Here is an 18,771-nt window from a genome sequence, read left to right as displayed (position 1 = left end):
TTGGCTCTGAGAGCGGAGGATTTGCCTGGTGCCAGCAAGAGGCAGCCAGGGCCAGGCTGCTGCCTCTTGCAGCTCCAAGGGCCTCCTTCCAGCCTGCCTGTGCCGAGGCTCAGGCTTCTCCGGGCTCTGCCAGGGCTCTGCTGGGGCTCCAGCCTGGCCAAGGCCGGGCCCGCTCTCACCTCACAGTCGCTGATAGCTCTGCACCACAGGAGACCTTGCACAGCACCCTCACTGCTCTTTCTGCTTTCTCTCTTCAGCCAGACTCTCCTCCAGCCAAAGAGATTTCTCTTCGGGATACAAATCCAAGTGGCAGGAACCCAAATACTCTCAAATCTGCACAACCTGCATCTGCACAGGATGTTTGTGTTGCACCGCTCCTCCTTTGGTTTTTCCTGCAAATGCCATTGCTGTTTCTGCCTCAAATAGAAATGCCACAGCATTCTGGCAAAACTTGTCCAGTTGGCCATATTTTAAAGGCAGTGTGGTCTGGAGAGGATAAATGAAGAGGAGCCTTCCCCCCTTACAAACTGTACCAAAGAAGCCGTCAATGTCACTTTCCACCTCTAAGAAAAAACTGACAATTCAGGAGGAAATGTTGAGCTTTCTCACAGGGTCAGAAGGAAAGAAATGTTCCAAAGGAGTTGAGATTTTAGAAATTTTATTTAAAATCCTACTCTACAATCCTACACTACAAACCTACACTACCATCCTGCACTACAATCCTACTCTATAATCCTACTCTACAATCCTACTCTGCAATCCTACTCTATAATCCTACTCTAAGTTGGTCATGGAGAAGACAGTTCTAAATTAATTGTTGCATTCCTGCCTCCTCCTTCCACTTCTTTACTGCAACGATGAGAGGTGCCAGGCTGGACCCAGGCATGGCCGATGTTATAAATTGATGCTGCAGAAAGGAAAAGAAAACAACAAGAAAGCATGATTTTCCAAGCTAAGAGCTTCAAAGGCAGGGGAATAGTTTTTAAATGGAAAGGGGATTGAGTCAGAGTAGGTCAGGAGCATGGGGCAAGAGTGGCACAGGTTGCCCCAAGAGCTGGTAGGTGGCCCACCCCTGGAAATATCTGAGGTGTGAGTATCCTGATCTCTTGAAAGATGTCCCTGCTCATTGCAGGACACAGACTAGATGACCTTTCCATGTCCCTGTGTGTTAGTTTGAGATGAATTGACATTTAGGGAAAGAAGTAAGAAACCCCGCACGGAAGTGATTTCTTTGAGAGAAGCTGCTGGGAGCTTCCTCTGTGCCTGAGACAGGCCAATGGCTGGCTAGTTCTGAGAACTGACAACATTTTGCACCATTTAGAAATGAGATGCGCCTCTGTGATGATGCACATTTTGAAAACCACCAGCCCGGGCACTGGCCCTCTTTGCTTCCGGAGCCCAAAGGTAACGGAGCTCTGGTGAGGCCGGCCCTGCTCGCCCACGGCCTGTGCTCCTGGGGGAGGCCGGGCCAGAGCCCAGCGGCTCCCGGGCGGGGGATGGAGGCTGCGGGACCCCGGCCCCAGGCTGGGCCAGGCCACGGCTGCTGACATCTTGCCCACACTAAACCCTCTCCCCGGCGTGCAGCGACGGCTCCAGGCCGAGCCTCCCCTCCCAGCGGCTCCCGGGCAGAGAGAGGGGCCCAGCACAGCCTGAAATCCAACACCGTGACTGCCATGACCTGGGTAAGATTGAACCCTTTCACTGCACAGATGAGACCTTTCTTATTCTTGTGGGCCTGCTAATAAAATTTGTTATTCCTTTGAAGTTTGAAGCCTGTTTTGCCCTTCTCCGAATCCAGAGCTCCCAGCAAGAAATGAGTAAGTGCCCTGGTGATTTTAGCCAGTGCTGAAACCCAGCACTCCCTGCCAGCCCAGCCCAGTCTAGGATTCCTCCCCACTGTCAGCTGAACAGCACCAAGGTTGGAAGGGAGGAGGATGGGGGCTCATCTGATGCCTTGGATTTCAGTGGAGGAGGAGCCCATCCCTGGGACACTGTTTCACCTGCAGCCCTTTTGGCATTTTACCTGCAGCAGCTCCTTGGCAGACCAGCGCTGCGCCTCGCCTTTCTGCAGGCAGCAGCTCAGGAAGTCACGCAGCAAAGGCGAGAATTGCTCGGGCTGCCGCAGCTGTGGGCTCCCTTCTGTGGCTATGTGGAATTTAGCCTGGAGAAAAAGGAAACACAAGGCTCCACCTGCTTCTTTCCCATCTGGAACTGCTCTCCCAGAGCCCATTCTTTCAGCTCCACTCTGCAGTGGCAGTTTTTGCCCTGGCAGAGAGGCAGACATGACTTTCCTGTAGCATTTGGATGACGACTTTCCTGTATCATGAAAAAACCCAAGCCCCAAAGCCACAGCTTTGCCAACATCCAGCAGATCTTGCCTTGGCAGCTGATTTCATTGCCTGATCTACTTAGTGGCAACTACATCAGCAAATACATGTTTCCTTCTCGGAGGATTCCCAGCAGCTTGGCAGCCTTTTTGGAAGAGGGATTTTGCTATTCTAACTCTACTATTCCAAGGATTCTTATATGAAAAGAATCTCTGCAGTGCTTGTTGGTCCCTTAAGCACAGCTGCCATAAAACAAAACTCATCAGGCTTTTTGTCCTGTTCTTGAAAATGATGGTAATTGGAAGAAAAGAAAGGAAATGCAGCAGGTGTTCCTCAGGGAAGGAAACAAACCTTTGGAATCTCATTTTCAACACAGACACATTAAGATGCCTCCACAAATGTATTGGGTTGAAAATGCCTGTTTGGGCACACAGGAGCCACCTGCAGCTCTGTCTCTCAGCACTCTGAAAATTTCAGGTTCCCTTATGTGGCAAAAGGAAAATATTCATGGTGAAATCAGAAGTGTCATCCCTGTGGTAAGCCTGTGCTCATTGGATTCTCAAGTCAATGCATTAACGCTGTGCCCATCCCAGAAAGTGCCAGGAAACAAACAGGAGGTTTTGGCAGGCTCTCCCCGTCACCAGGCTCCAGCTTGGTGATATGGAGAAAGTGGCTTGGGTTAGGAAAGAAGGTGGTCACTGAGTGTCTCAGCAGCACTGCACAAGAAGCAGAAGAGACTCTGGCTTTACAGCCTCATCTCCGGGTTTCAGGCAAGTTTCCCTGTGAGAAGAATGGGGCTGCACTTCTTCTCTCAAAAGCACTGTTTTAGAAACTTGGTTTGCTTTGAGTTTCTTTGCTTCATTTCTGGAAAGATAACACCAGCTCTGAGATGCTTGTTTCCTATTCTTGGGGCCATCTACACAGCCAAAAGAGCTGGAACGACTTCTAAGGCAAAGCAAAATGCTGCCTGAGAATGGAGATGGTTTGGGCGAGGTAAGGCTTGAGTTCCCCCAGTGCTGCAACCAAAGCTCCAGCAGATGCTGATGTGCTGCAGGGCCATTTGTAGAAGGGGCCTTGGTGGAAGTACTTCCAGCAGATGGCCATGGGATTTTGTGCAGTGAGCAGAGAACACGGGACAGGTGAGAAAGACAGCGGGATCAGAGAGTATTTGCTCCTTACCGATCGAGCAGTGAAACTGTCATAAGGAGTTTTTTGTTCGGCCATTTCAATTGCCACAATTCCAAAAGACCACACGTCCACTTTGGGGCCATATGGTTGACGCTTCACCACTTCAGGTGCCATCCACCAAGGAGTCCCGGTCACCGAGCACCGCTGATTTTGCTCAGGGGTGAGCTGAGCAGAAAGGCCAAAATCAGCTGAGGAGAAAGCAAAATACTCTTTTAATTTTAATACTCTCAATTAGGAAACCAAGCCAAAGAATTCCCCGGTAGAAGTTTGAGAATGTGCAGTTGAATTTCCTGGACAATACTCCCTGCTCTGTTTCCTTGGGGCTTTAGCCAAGGCAATTGGCTACTTCAAACATCCCCCCATTTTTTACATTTCCTCCAGCAGTGCCTTTTGTTCCCCTGAAGGTTTAGATTGCAGCTCCCTCCCTCTGGAAGGAACACACACAGACACACACAGAGCAATAGCACTCTGGGCTGCTTGTGGTTCCTTGTCATAGCTGTGTGCACACTGCAACTGTGCCTTCAGCCCACAGCAGGGGGGACCCCTGCACTGCCAGCAGCAGCATTTTTGGGGAGCTGGCAGTCACTGAAAGCAGCCCCACAGCCCCCATTCCTGGAAGGCTGAAGCTGAGCAAGAATACACTGACCCAGCTTGACAGAGCCGTCGGTTCTGAGAAGGATGTTGTTGCTCTTGACATCTCGATGGATCACGTGGTTGGAGTGAAGAAAATCCAGTCCTTGCAGGCACTGAGAGAGAAAAGAGAACCAGGGGGGCAAAAAGTAGTGCTGTGAGTTCATCGCACAAGCAAGGAAACAGCTGTGGAAGGTTCCCTTTGCAGGGGAATGGGGAGGAATGGCAGAACACAGCGCCATTGAGAGCAAGAGCCTGCTGCTCCCACAGTAGCAGAGCAGCACCTTTCTCAGTGGAGAACTGCAAATGCCAATGCAAGAGACAGAGATAGAATACAAGAGCAGGGGATAAGAGTACAGGAAGTGAGTCCAGTGAGTGTAGGGACACTGGCAGACAGTTCCCTTGAGATGCTCTTGCTTGCCCATAGCCTAGCAGCCGCAAAGAAACCAAGCCTGGCCCATGAAATCCCTCCCGTTCTGAGCCCCTGTTTCCCAGACAATACAGCTCAAGGCCTTGGAAGCACAGATGGGATCCCTGACCTCCCGACTGACAGCTGCAATCTCTCCTTCAGACATTTGAATCTCGTCGATGAGATCTCTCAGAGTGCCTCCGTCCATGTACTCCATCACCAGCCAGAGTTCCTCATGCACAAGGTAGCTGAAAAAAGGAAACAAGGCCATGCAGGTGAACATGCACGCCTAGGTTGGTTTTTCGCTTGAGTCTTGTTTCTGGGTCCCTTGGAGACAAGGGCAGAAGTAAAGGCATAGACATTGCCTCTAGGCTGTGCAGTGTTTGCAGTCTGTGCTGTCTCAAGGAGAAAGGCAGTTTAGGAAGAGCCCAGATAAAAAACCTGTCACGCATGGCATTTCTGGAAATAAGCACCTAGTCTTCCTGACATGCACAGCAATGGAAAAGAGGGGCAACAATGCAAGGGCAATCCTCTCTTGGATGGTTCATCAGCATTTAAGAAACTTGAAAAACTCAAGCCCAAAGAACTGTGGAGGCAATGAACTTAGAAGGCATTGAATTCTTAAGATAGGGCTGATGCAGGGTTTTGAACAATTTTCAGTCTGCATTTGCCAGGGTGGATTCATGCAGACAAAATGCAGTCTCTTCCCATCCATTGGAGATAAGTAGAGAAATAATCATTAACAGCTCTATTTCCTGCCACTGACCAAAGTGGGATTTTAAGCTCTCATGCTTGTAGTATGTAAACAAACATTCAAGGGATAGGACCGTGACCACTCACCTGGCTAAGTAATTCACGATCCTGGGACTCCTATTACTCTCCATGATCCTGATTTCATTCATGGTTAGTATCTTCCTACTCATTCCTTGCACATTTATTTTCTTTATGGCCACCTCAAATGACATTGAAAAGGAGTAATTTGAGAAAATTGGTAGCATGAGACCACAACACACATGGAGCAAGTGATTTTGGAATGGCACAGCCAAGCTGTGCCAAAGTGCCTTGTGATTAGACCTCATCACTGGAGTAATTAGGAAGTGATATTCCAACAGCCCATTTCTCTGCTCCCTTGGGGGTCAGTTACAGGACATGTGGCCACTGAGGATTTGCCTTGTCCACAAAGCCTGTTCCAAGTGCAATTTGCAGGCTGGCTTCAGTCTGTGCTTCTTGTGCCTTTTCAGCACAGCTCTACTCAAAGCTCCAGCCACAGCTGTCAGCAGTGGGGAAAGGTCTGGAGAGCAGCAGAGGCTGCAGGGGCTGTTGACATTTACCTCTCCTCCTGTTGCAATGTCAAGTGCTCTGGAAACCTCTCCAAAACCCCTAGAAACAAAACAGCAGCAAAGAAAGGAGAAGCCATTTAGATCTTGCAGTGGAAGCCAGTCCAGACAGGAGAGCTCTGCTGTAAATGCCTAAAAGCTGCAGGTTGCAGGAGGGGTCTGCCAGAAGGCAGATGATGCATTTTCCCCTCAAGTGCCTGGGCACTGGGCCTGTTCCTGAAGCCTTGGGCTTTACTGCCTCAGCTCCAAAAGGCAGCTTTATTCCTTCATCTCGGCTATCAGCTTCTAAACTGTGCAATTCTAATCCTGAGCACGGAGTACTTCCTTTAGCAAACTCTTGGAGAGAAATGTTCCTGAGAACTGTTATCTGACAGCTCTCATTGGGGGTAGGTTGTGCTTTCAGGCAAGCAAGATTCTTCTCCTTTCATTAGTGTGGCCAGATGATTTGGAGACATCCAAAAATGCGAAGAAAATGAATCCTGAGCTGTCCCACACTTGAGAGACAAGCAGATTTCCCAGGTTCTGTTCCTTGCTGCAGGCAAGACCTTGGCAGCATGGAGATGTCTTTGACAATGCCTTCTGAGCACACTTGACAAATTCTGGCCAGTACTGAGAGATGGGGCAGACTAAGCCCGCTGTCTAAACATGTGGACAACTTGTCTGACTTCCCACTTGATGGATATTCCCCCAGGGAAACACCTGGCCCATGGCTGTGTAGAAGTGACTGTGGTTGGACTCACCCGCTGCCAAGACTTTCCAGTTCGATGTATTTTGTGACGGGATTTTCCTTGTTCACCATCCTCCCTGAGGGAAACAAAATGCAAGATGCTGACTTTCAGGCAGAGATCCCAACTTGCAGGAGATGCCAAAGGCAGCCCCGCTGTCTGGGGCTCTGAACCCTCTGTGGTCAGCTGGGCAGCAAGCACAGCAGCAACAAGACAGGCAGTTGTGCAGTACAAATGGGCAGCAGAGAGACTGATTTTGTCCAGTCCTTGGAAGGAAATGAAGCGCAGAGAGCACAGCAGGGCACAGCACAAGGCTGGCAAAGGCCAAACATGAGCACTGACAAGCAATGGCAAGAAGACACAGCCAGCCTGAGCCCCTGACAAGCTGTGGCCCCCGTTCAGGACACAACAGCATTGCCTTGGAGATCAGACACAGCCAGGTGCAGATCAAGGCCCTTTTGTGCCCCAGCAGGTGAAGGTAGACACCAAATCAGCTGGGATCTTTCCTCAACCCCACCAGGTCTTTTCTGAGAGCACAGCACTGGCAGCTGTTATGGGCAAGAAGCAGATTAAATGGGTTGTGCTGCAGAATCACAAAGGGCTTGATGTGTTTTCCCAGAGACTGATCTGAGCAGGGCTTGGGCCAATAGGTAGGATTCTAAGAGTCATGGGAATGGCTGGGAATCAGGGATGAAAAAGTGCCATGGATCTGAGGAATACACAGCACAGGGGCTGCAGGCTCGCTCCTGAGAAACGCCTGCAGTGCTGTTTTATCTGATCACACCACGTGGATGTGTCTCTTGGACACATCTTTAGAAAAATAAAACTAGGATATTAATTACAGATTGTGGCACAAGTATCTGTTTCTTCATTGTGGGCCCAATGAAAACATCTCTTGCTCTCTGTTTCTGCTGTCACCTGATGTAGTTTCAAAGGAGTCCTCACTGACAAAAATACAGCATCCTCACAAAAACCTTGTAGATGTAGTAGAGGCAATAAAAACAGTCCTAAAAATGACACCAGTAAGACACATGGGGCAGAACAGCTCTTTCAGGATGGAGAAAAAGCAAAAACCCCTAAATGCAAAACCAAACAAGGATAAAAACTGAAAACTGAAAACGGAACCGCAACAAAAAGACAAAATCCCAAAACCAATCAATATCTCTGAAGTCTTGTGGTTCTGACAAGCGGTGGGAAGTCTGGAGTCTAAGGAGAATCTAGGAATCAAATACTCTGTTCAGTTTGGCCACTAGCACACAGAACTTGCATAGATCATTTGCTGGGCCACAGCCTTCTGCTGATCCAAGAACAATTCCTGCTTCTGCCTTTAGTGTCAAGGGAATGCCAGGCAAAGCCGAGCCAGTCCAAGCTGCCCTCAGAGGCAGCAGGAACAGCCAGAGCGCTCTCTCGCTGCCTCAGAGCACAGCAGTTCCTGTGGGGAGTCCTAAATGTCTCTGGGACACCAAAGTGAGGAGGATCTTTTGCTACAGCTCTGCTGGCACGTGCACACAATACACTGTCCCTCAGACAAGAAATACACCAGACGTACTCAGTTGCTCCACGAAGTCTCCCTGGCTCTCCTGGAGCTGAGCAGCAGATGTGTCACTGCTGGAAATGGACAAACTGCCCCGGCTCCACTGCTCAGCTTGGGCAACAAAGGCTCCTTTAGATGCTGCTGCTGCTGCTGCTGCTGCAGCAGATTGAATGGAAGAGCCTGTGTAGATCTGCGAGAAGAAATGAGTTTGTGTCAGGAAGCTGGCTGGCAGAGATTACCCCGAGTTCCCTTTTCAAATGCAAGCCCTTAGGAAGTTGCTGTTAGCCACATGCAAAGCTCATCAACTGGATTTTTTGGATGCCCACTTCTGGAACCATATGGTCAAAACCCAAGGTTGGTTTTAATCAAGTTGATGGCCAGTTTCATATTCAATTTTCCTGGATTTTCTGAAGGATGACTGCAACAACGACCATTGCACTTCCTCCCAAGGATCCCTTTCCCCCTCCAAGGGCTGCAGACACATTTGCAGCTCCTTGTTCTAATGTTGGAGCTCCTCCCCCTCAGTCCTCTTTTCCTGCACCATCTTCAGAAGGTGCTCAGCCTGCAGCACTTGTGCTTGGGACAGTACCTGTGCCTGCCGCCGACCTTGGGGCTCTTCATCAGCCGGCATTTGCTGGAAGCCTTCGCAGGCTGCCAGGTGAGATATCAACACGTCCACCTCAAGTCAAAGAGAACAAAGCAGTCAGAGACCACAGCTTGTCCCTGTGTGCCAAGGCTCATTGACTGTGAGCAAAGGGAAAGAGCAGGACAGCAGCAGATTCACCAAGGGATACAGACAGCTTGCAGCTTGTATTCCAAATCTGTCTGGGGGACTGTGTTCACTTGCAAAAAGCCCTGAAGAAACAAGGAGAGCAGGAGCAGGCCAGCAGGAATCCCTTGAGATGAGTGCTGGCAAAAGGGGCAAATGACTGGTGCCACTGTCCAGGGCAGCAGCTGAGATTGAGCACAGCAGGAAATGTCCTTCCAAGCAGCTGGGATAGACACTACAGCAGGATGGCACTGAGAGGCATCAGCCCAGCCCCCTGCTGCTCTGCAGAGGAAAGGCAAGAAGGGCAGAAAGCACCAGACTGCAGTGACTGCTGTGCCTATCGCTCTTTCACTCACTCGATTTTCTAGAGCCTCTTGCTGCTGAGCGAGGAGATGGAATTTCTCTTGGATGATTCTCCTTTCTTCCTCCAGCCTGTTCTCCCTTGCCCTGATCCTAGCCTCAGTTTCCTGCAGCTCTGCCAGAAGCTCCTCATCGGAGGCCTGTGAAGAAGGACAGAGAGGAATTTCCATGAGTGGAGTGTCTGCCACTCTGTCACTCACCTGGTTCTGTTGATTTCCTCTCTGCCAGGGGAGATTCATCTCCTCTTGGATGCTTCTGTCTTCCTCAGGCCTCCTCTTCACTGCCATGATGGCCCTCGGAGCTTCGGGCATCTCTGCCTGGGGCTCTGCCTCGATGTTCTGTACACACAAATGGAGAGCAAGTGCCTGGGAGCTGCCATCAGGCTCAGCTTCTTCCTCAGTTTCAGCCTCAAAATCACACTCATTCAGTCACTTCTTTCTGCTTCCCTACCCACCTCTGCTTCCACTGTAACCTCCTGTCCCGCTGCTGATCTCTGCAGAGGCTCTTTGCTTTCAGGGCCTCTGGCACTCGTGGCCTGCTCAGTCCCAAGGGCTGCGTTTTATGCCCCTCTTCCTGCCCTTCACTCTGTCCCCTGCTGAGTCAGCCTTACCTGGCCATTCTCCAGTGGCTCTTCCACCTGCTGCCCCAGCTGCTCTTCCTGCTCTTGGGCTGGGAACAGCTCTCCCTCAGGCTGGCACGGCCGTCCTGATAAAACAATCTGCTCCTGCTCTTTCTCTGGATGGACCTGCAGAGAAAGCAAGAGAAGATGGGCTTCAACTTCTCATCCAACATTTGTGGGCCAAGACTCAAAGGCTGATGGGCTCCCACGTTCCCAAAGCTCTGTGCTGCTGCTCTCCTGCCTTGTTCTCTGCCCATGGGGAAGCACAGGTTCCAAAGTGACCCTGGCAGTGCAATCAGGGCCCATCTGGCACTGAATCTCCAACAGACTCTTGGGCAGCTGACAGGAAATGTGGGGCATTTCTCAAGGGCCTCCCTCCCCTTCTGCTGTGTCCTGCTTGTCTCTCCCTAGTGACTGACAGCCAGCCCTGTCCCACAGCTCCATCCTGGCTCTGCAGGGGCTTCCTGGGTGAGCTCAGCCCTTGGGAGAGACACTGCTGGAGTTCATGTTCTTTTCAGGCCTGCACTGCCACTCCTGCCCCTCTGACATCTACACTCTTGTTAGAAATCCTGCTCATTCAGGGGACAAGGATGTGTGCAATTGGATCCTCTGCTGCAGGTCAGAGAGCCTCTATGGCCACCTCAGGATATGGAAGAGGACCAAGGTGTTTCTCCTCCCTCTTTTGTCAGCTGAGAATTCTGAGTGGCACTGACAGAGATCCTCAAAAGGCCCCACCAACAAATTAATTGACGCACCCCTCGGGATGCCAATGAAGGAAGCCATGGGTCATGTAATGCATGTATGACCAAAGTCAGCAAAAACCACCTAAACCATGGAATTGTCCCACCTCACTAGGACAGGCAGAAATTTATAGGTTAAACAGGGAGTGTCAGGACAGAAGAGGCAGGAGGAGGAAAACAGCTCTGAGGAGAAAAAAACAACCATCTCTAAAGGGGTTCTTAGCAACACAAGACAGCACTCAAGGACTTGCAGCTTTGCCCCCACACTAGGCTCCAATGCAGTTTCCAAAGCTGCAGACTTCACCACAAAACGTATCAAGAGAAACTGGCCACTTGTGGATTTTGCCTCAGAAGAAGGGTTCAGAACTACACAGTTTGTTTCTTTGGCCACACAGGACAAGAATGGCCGGCCACAGCTTCATGGACAACACAATCATCTCCTTGCAGCTTATCAAAAGCCAAAAGACAGGTGGCCTAAAAGACTCTGCAGAAGTGAAGAATTACTCCAGAAAACTGCAGAACACTTCTCCAGGTCATGCAGAGGTTTCCAAAAAGGGAAAGCAAACAAAGCAAGCTCTGTGAGCCCCAGCAATGCCGTGTGAGCCCTTGGCCATGGCTTGGCAGAAGCCAAGAGACAGAGCTTCCCTGAGCCAAGCAGCCAGCTGCTCACCCGCAGGCAGCAGCGCTTTGGGGCCTCAGCACGACGGCTCAAAGCCCAATTTCCAGCTGCCACGGGATGGGGGAATGGCTGGGTGCTGGCAGGACTCCAGCACTCAGCATCCTCAGCCAGCAACAGCAAGTGCTGGCTGCTCAGAAACTTGCAGCTCTGCCTTGCACTAAAGACAGCAGCACCCAGCACTGGCACTTACTGTCTGGGCATGGTCAGGCTGGGCTGTGACCACAGCTGGAGGCTCGTGCTCCTTTTGCTCATTTTGCTCCTCTTTGGCCTCTTCTCCAGGAGCAGAGGGAGCCCCAGCAGAGTCTGCTCTTGCTTCTGGGCTCTGTGGACAGATGGTGCAGTTAGGGACAGGCAGCTCCCTATCATTTAGAACCTTATTTCTCTTCAGCTCGATTTCTACAACCAGCTCTACCAAGCACAAATCATCAGCTTTGATAGCAATGGGATTCTAAGTCTCTCCAACTAAATTAAAATGGGTTAATTCAGCCAGGCAGAAAATAGTTCTGAATTAGAGAGTTCACCCTGGCTACTATCAGCAAGCAACGTTCTCTCTGCAAATCTGAGCTTTGAGTTCTTTTAAAGCTCTGCAATGGAAAATTAGGAAATAGCCAACAATGCCTTTGCTATTGCTGTTGTAAACATGGAAATGGATCTTCTTTCAGCCCACCCAGCTGGCCCTCTGCACTCTACTGCCACAGGCCAAGCTCACAGTTCCCTGCACAATTCTGAAACACCAGGAACATCAAATGTTCCTTTCTGACTCACCTCAGGATCGGCACCTCTGAACACACGGCTCAGATGACCTGCAGTGGGCAAGGAAAATGAACCAAATTCTTTGAGAAAACTGGAGAGAACCGTGGCCTGTTTAGAGCAGCATCTGAGAAGATCTCCCAGTCTGCATTTTCAAAGGTGTCCTGCTTGACTGGTGTGGTTTAAAGCAGCAACTAAAAAATCACTAGAAAACTTACTTATTTCTTGCAGTGAGATATGGATTAGAACAAGAGCAAAACAGGCTTAAAACTTAAATGGAATAAAGAAAGTTTATTAACAAAAACTACAAGAATAAGAAACCAGAATAAAACTTCCAGAACAACCCTTTTCTCCCCCACTACCCAATCATTCCCTTGTTTACATGACAACATAGAGACAAAAAACTTTGGAACTTTGGTGTTTACAACAGTCCCAATTCCTGCTAGAGTCTTTTCATCAGTCTTTGTAGAGAAACAAAAGTCTTCTTCTGCTATCTATGGAGTTTCTCACAAGAAAACGATTTTTCTTCATAGCTTTCTATTTCTCTGATGCCAGCTGCCCAGAAATCTGCCATCAGTTGTCTCCTCCCATTTCCCATCACTCTGAGGTGTGTTATGGGTCATGAGTCTAGGGATGTCATTTTTATGAATGAGTTATTCAAAGACAAAAGTTCTCTTTATCTGTTTTTCTGAGCCCTCCTGGAAACAGAAGTTTTCTCTTTTTGCTTCTTAAAAGCCACAAATTTTCAACTCTTACTTCTCCCGCTCTGTTCCAGCATCTCACAGTGTCACAACTACTTCATTATTTGCTCAAAATCCACACTTGGAAACACTCCATTCCTCCCAATATACTCTGTCATGAATTAAAGGCGGTTTTTTCAGAACACTACTGTCCATCTCCATAGCTTAACAGAAAAATATTTCAGCTTAATAAAGCATCTCCTTATTTCTCTTCCCCCTCTAAATTTAATTTGTTTCTTCACTCTCTTTGATGGGTTGATGGTTGATCACTCCCTCTCCCTCTCTCTCTGGAAAAAAAGGATTAATCTGCATGTCTCATGCAGGCAGTAAAAGAGTTAAAATCTTGCTAAAGCTGCAGATGTTGATGGTGTCAGGTTTCAGTTCAGTGGCAGAAACTGCAAACCAAGTCAGGCTGGCCGGCTCCGCTTCTCCCCCCACCCCGCCCTCTGCAGCCTTGTCTGGCCTGGAGGGGGGGAGGAGGCCGAGACAGAGCCCTGTGACCTCGTCAGAAGCCAGAAACCAAAGAGAGCAAGAAATTCCCGGCCTCACATCTTCAGGTGGTGTTCACAGGTTGATCTCACTTCTCAATAGTTAAAACCGCTGCCAATTCTCACCCATGGCCAGGAATTAGTCAGGAGAAAAAACTCCCATCAGCCTCCAGCAGTTTCAACTTCCCGAGCTCTCAGAGCTATCTTAAAAGTAAAGTCACCCCAAGAGATTGAGCCAGCAAAGTGAGGAAATGACAGACTCTGCTGCCACAGGCTCTCCCGTGGAGGGAACAGAAGCCCTGCAAATGCTGCCCCCAGCCCCCTGGCTACAGACACCCCGTGTTTTGCTGAAGGTGTTGACAGGAGCTTTACCAAACCAGGGGCATCCTCATGGTCTTTGTGTTTCAATAGCAACCCGGTCACTAAGAAAGAGCAGGGAGACCTACAAAAGCCAGCTCAGGTTCCAGCCAGGGAAAACCTCTACTTACGTGCCAGGTTAGTGAGGTAATAGCCAGAGTAGCCAATGCCATAAATGGTGCAAACGGCAACAGCGAGCTGCTCCATCACTGTAGCACTGCTGTGCCAGTTTGCACACTCTGCTCCACCACGAAAACAAACAAGGCTCCTGTCAGTGTGCAGCTGCCCACTGACAAACGCCTCAAGCAGGAGGATGCTCCTGCACTGAGCAAGCCCAAGAGCTGCTCTGACCCTGAGGCCTTCCGTGCACCAAGGCAACCTTGGGATGTCACCACGACAAGGTGGCATCCATGCCCTGACATCACAAAGCCAATGCTCTGCGCTGCTCTGGGAACTGATGCAGAGCAACCCAACCTTCCCTACAGCAAACACAAAATTGCCTGGGAGCTTCTCCTCTGTCACAAAGGGTCACAAATCCTTTGCTGGGCTGTGGGAAATGACAGAAACTTCCACAGATACTGAAGGGTTTGATTTACAGCCTTGGAAGGAGCTTGGGTTCATGCAATGCTAAAGGTTCACAGACGTTGAGTCAAGAATTCATAAGCTTATGTTCCTATAGCTGCAAGTAAGAATATGCCAGAAGTAAATAAGAAACTGTATTGAGTGAGATGATGGAGAGTTTTCAACTGTAATTGTGTGATTTTATAGAGTAGGCTATGAATCTAAATATTATCCTAAGAAGCACATGTGTGTACGTGAGCTAGCAGTGTATTGGGTGAAAAGCAGACACAGTGCAGCAGAACTTGGCAAAGGTGAAAGGTGATTAAGTAATAATAAACTCCATGTCATCTGTCCATTGGGCCAAAATGTGATATATTGCTGTGTAACAAAGAAACTCGTGACTACCTTTGAGCTATGGCCCACTTGTTACCCCTCCAAAATCTCATGCCTTCAGACCGAGACCTTTTCTGATATATTTCAGCAATAAATCGACTTCACAGCACCAGTGGTCCCACCGCTCATTATTTACAGCCTGACAATGAGCCAGACCTTGTTGTTCAAGAGATCCAAGAGTAACTCCAAGACTGCCCTGTGGAGAGAGAAAACAAAGAGAACTTGTCCTAAGAGAACAAAGATTGCTCCTCAGTCAAGGCAGGATGGATGGAACAGAGTTTCTAAAATGAAACAAGTAGCAGAAGCAGAGTAGTTTGCAGAAGAAATTGTTATACAAGCGCTTGTCCTAGGGAAATAAAACTGATGTTGCTAATAGGGAATTGATCATGGCTATTATTCGTTAGCAGCCATCTGAACATTTATACAATTGGCTACCCAGGCTCACACTATTCTAACCCAATAGGAAAAACAGCACAAAAGTGATGTACACTTGTAATAAATGTTTCCAGATATACCACCCCTGGGGACCGTGCATCGTTCATGGGCTGCAGTGCCCCAAGCACCCACATCCTGCCCCACAACTGAGCTCTGAGATGGGACTAAACCAAAGGAAATCGGGATTTTGGCCACTGATGCTTCTGACTAAACCCAGGAATGCCTGTTCCTGTACCAAAGGAACTGCACAGCCATCAGCCTGCTGCAGCACTGCTGGGGCATCTCAAAGAAGCATGTGGGCCTGTGCCTCACCCCTGGAGCCCCCTGGGCACATTTGTGAGCCACAGAGATGAGGCTGCAATGGTCATAAGGAAAGAGAAGAAGAAAGTCACAGAAGAATGGGGGAAGATGTAGGAGATGGTGGGAGGAGGAAGCCAGAGGGATCAAATGGGTAACTTTCATCCAAATTGGGAGCTACGAGGCAGGGACCCAAGAGATGTGGAATAGAGACCCCATTACCTGTGACTTCCTTTCTCAGCTGAAAAGAAAAAGAATAGAGAAATAGCTGGGTTTTAGATGTGTGTCTAGATATGAAGCCACGTTACATTTTTGAATGGCTCCACACAAGTTCTTCAAGTTTTCTCCAAGCCTGCAGGTTCCCCTGCCCCAGGACCACCAGTGGCCAGTTTTGTTGGTTTTGCATGGGTTAAATTTTGGTGAGGAGGGAAGAAGCCAGCCATGGGAATGCTATTTCTGCTAAAAGGAGCTGCTAAAAGCTTTCTCCATGCCTGGCAAAACCAATCACTGGCTGGCTCTGAGAACAGGCCCATTGCTAAGCCAATTAGAAAAGCTGGAAACACTTTGATGACAACAGATTTAAGAGAGGAAAGAAACGTGGGAAGCTCTCTTTCTTTCTGCCCTCCGAGGGGCGGTGAGGGGGCACCGAACCCCTTCCCAGCAGGCCAGCTGTGGTGGTTTGGCATTTTAGAGATAAAAGCAGAAAACACCCACAGAAGTGATTTCTCTGAGAGCGGCTGCTGGGAGTTTCTCTCTGCTTGAGATCAGGCCAATGGCCGGCCAGTTCTGAGAACTGACAGCATTTTGCAGCACTGAAAAGTGAGATCACCTTTGTGAATAGCACCTTTTAAAAGCTCCAGCTGGGGAAGTTGTCTCTTTTTGTTTGCAGCCTGGAAAGGTATTGGAGCTGTGGTGTGGCTGGCCCCGCTGCCTGCGGCCTGTGTGGCCTGGAGGGGCTGGGCTGGAGCCCAGTGGCTCTGGGCTGGGGGGATGGAGACTGCGGGACTTCCCCCGGCCCCAGGCCAGGCCGGGCTCTGCTGTGGCCCCTCCCGGGAAGCCCTCCCAGTCCCATTCCAGTGGGGTGGCTGAAGCCCTCCCCAGGGGGACCCCGGCCCTAAGCTGGGCCGGGCCACGGCTGCTGACATCTCGCCCATCCCCGCCATGGCCTGCACAGACGGCTCCAAGCTGGAAACCGTCCCCTGCCTTCCAGGGGCTGCTGAGCTGAAATCCCACACCAGGAATGCCTGCCACACCTTGGGCCACATTTAACCCTTTCACTACACAGATGAGACCTGCAGCCTTCATCCCCTCTCCAGAGAGCGCAAAGTGGGAGTGATCGACACGCAAAAGACAACATCAAACATCAAGGTCAGTACGAGGAAGAGTCAAGCCTCAGGTGGAAGGAGAATGAGGAGATGCTTTAATAAGATGAAATAGTCTTTTGCTAGGGCCATGGAGATGGACAATAACGTTCTGAAAAATAACTCCTTTCATTAATGAAAGAGTATTGGGGGGAATGAAGGATTCAAAGTGTAAATCTGAGCAAAGGTATCCATTGATGAAGCCAAGCAGGTGGTGGAGTAGCTGTGACCCCATGAGACGCGTGAACAGAGAGAGAGAGAGAGATGAGAGCTGATGAAGATCCTTTGTCCCCAGGGAGAGAAGAAAAAAACTTCTGTTCCCAGAGATGATCACAGAGACAGATGAAGAGAGTAACTCTTGAATAACTCATCCTTAAAATAATACCCCTTGAGTTCATGGCCCATGAAGACACCTCAGAGTGGTGTGGAAATGGGAGGAAGGCATGGAGGCAGAGTTTTGCCCTGGGTGGCAGATATTCATAGAAATGAAAAGCCATGAGGAAACTCTTTTCTTGTGGAGAGCTCTCCATGGAATGAAAAGAGAAAACTCTCCTCTCTACAGAGACTGATGAAAAGACTATCGTATAGTTGGTACTGCATTAACATCCCAAGTTTTATCTCTACTATGTCAGCTGAGAAAGGAAAAAGTTGTGTGGGAAGGGAAAAGGTTTCTGGAGGTTTTATTCAGGTTTCTTATTTCTTGTAGTCCTGTTAATAAAGTTTCTTTATTCCTTCTAACTTTTAAGCCTGTTTTACCCTTCTCCTAATCCATATCTCACAGTGAGAAATGAGTAAGTGCCCTGGAGATTTCAGCCAGTGCTAAACCCACCACATTATTTAGTGCATTAGCCAAAAAACTCAAATTTGCGAATCTCAGCCACTGCACCAGGCTGAAGCTGAGGATCCCCAGCCAAGCTCAGAGGGAGGAGAACACAGCATTTGTGGGATCCTTTCCAGTCTGACTTGCTTTAGCTGGAGCCTGGGGGAGGAGAGACCAGGAGAAGGCTTGGCTGAGTCCTCTCCCCTCTGCCTTGCCCTTCTCTGCTGGATCCTCAGTTCATCCCACACCCACCCCAAGACTCCATCCCCACCCTACTGGGGCTGACAGGATTAAAGGAGATAAAGAGGAGATTAAAAAGATAGAGAGGAGAGAAAAGGAGAAGTTTAAATGCAGTTTAAATATGAAAGAAATGCACATGTTAGTGAGTGCTGAGAGTTCCAAGGGAGCTGAAGGGTTTGGGAAGGGCCAGGAGCCCGTGAAGGGCTCAGGAGCTGCTGCTGCCGGGAGGGAGGAAATGCACCAATGGCTCCCAGCAGAGTCTGTGCTTTGAGGCTCTTTCCCAAACAGCTGCAGGAGGGAAAGCAGCTGAGTTTGGAGGAAGAGTTTTCTGCTGAGGTTTCCTGTTTGGAGCTGTCACAAGCTTGAGCTGCTCAAGGGAAACGCGGCTCTGCTTCCAGCAGGGCCCAACTGCCCGGGAGCACAACTTGGTTCCCTGGCCCTGAGCCAACGGGCAGCAGCAGCTTCTGTTCCCTCCTGGCTCTTGTGTCATTTCCAGCAGCACAAGACACACCAAGAAAAGCTCCTCCAGAACATGCCATGAGAAACACAACCTGATTTCATGGCATGAAGGAGCTCTGACAGTCCCACGGGCTCAGGTTTGTTTGTCAGTGACCAGAGCAGGGAAAAGCACAGACACATTCCCTGCACAGGGAATTCCCAGGAGGAAAGTGCAGGGCTGGAGGATGTGCTTGGATACAACGTTCCCACGGCAGTTTTGGGGATAAAACTGTCAGCAGAGAGAAAAGAAAAAGTCCTACCAAGGGTGGGCTGGGGAGGGCTGGTGCTTCCCGGGAGGCTCCCGAAGCTCAAGAGGACAAAGCCCAGAACTTGTCCAAGCTGCAAGCTGGGTCTGAGCCAGAAACCAGGGGGTGGCAGAGACATTGCTGCTGAAGGGCTTCAGATTGCCAAAGCTAAAGTGTCCAGGATCAAGGAACAACTTGAGGTTACAGAAGTCATGCCCACGTTCCATCCCCTCATTTCAAGCTGAAAGCAGAGCTCCACTTGTGACCCT

The 18,771-nt window shown here is 49.6% G+C and overlaps 1 protein-coding gene across 2 annotated transcripts; it reads right to left on the bottom strand.

Moving 5' to 3' along the window:
- Positions 1-641: 641 nt before the first annotated feature.
- On the bottom strand, positions 642-14,077 carry LOC147646461 (serine/threonine-protein kinase PAK 3-like). Of its 2 annotated transcripts, none has more exons than XM_086873448.1 (15): positions 13,784-14,077; positions 12,083-12,120; positions 11,508-11,639; positions 9,890-10,024; positions 9,276-9,617; positions 8,740-8,829; positions 8,166-8,340; positions 6,632-6,695; positions 5,886-5,934; positions 5,395-5,507; positions 4,685-4,802; positions 4,162-4,261; positions 3,507-3,703; positions 1,954-2,161; positions 642-907 (listed from the first exon to the last, which is right to left on the bottom strand). In XM_086873448.1, exons 1-14 carry the CDS (start codon positions 14,058-14,060, stop codon positions 1,997-1,999), a joined length of 1,995 nt encoding a protein of 664 aa, XP_086729574.1. In that variant the 5' UTR covers positions 14,061-14,077; the 3' UTR covers positions 642-907; positions 1,954-1,996. The 2 variants fall into 2 exon arrangements, with proteins under 2 accessions (XP_086729574.1, XP_086729573.1); XM_086873447.1 differs by having other exon boundaries at positions 2,024-2,161.
- Between the last annotated feature and the right edge of the window lie 4,694 nt (positions 14,078-18,771).

Source organism: Cyanistes caeruleus, unplaced genomic scaffold, assembly GCF_971803275.1.
Source record: "Cyanistes caeruleus unplaced genomic scaffold, bCyaCae1.hap1.1 HAP1_SCAFFOLD_98, whole genome shotgun sequence".
NCBI classification, from domain to species: Eukaryota; Metazoa; Chordata; class Aves; order Passeriformes; family Paridae; genus Cyanistes; species Cyanistes caeruleus.
The sequence above is the reverse complement of the archived record's forward strand: the minus strand, read 5'-3'. Positions and strand labels throughout refer to the sequence as shown.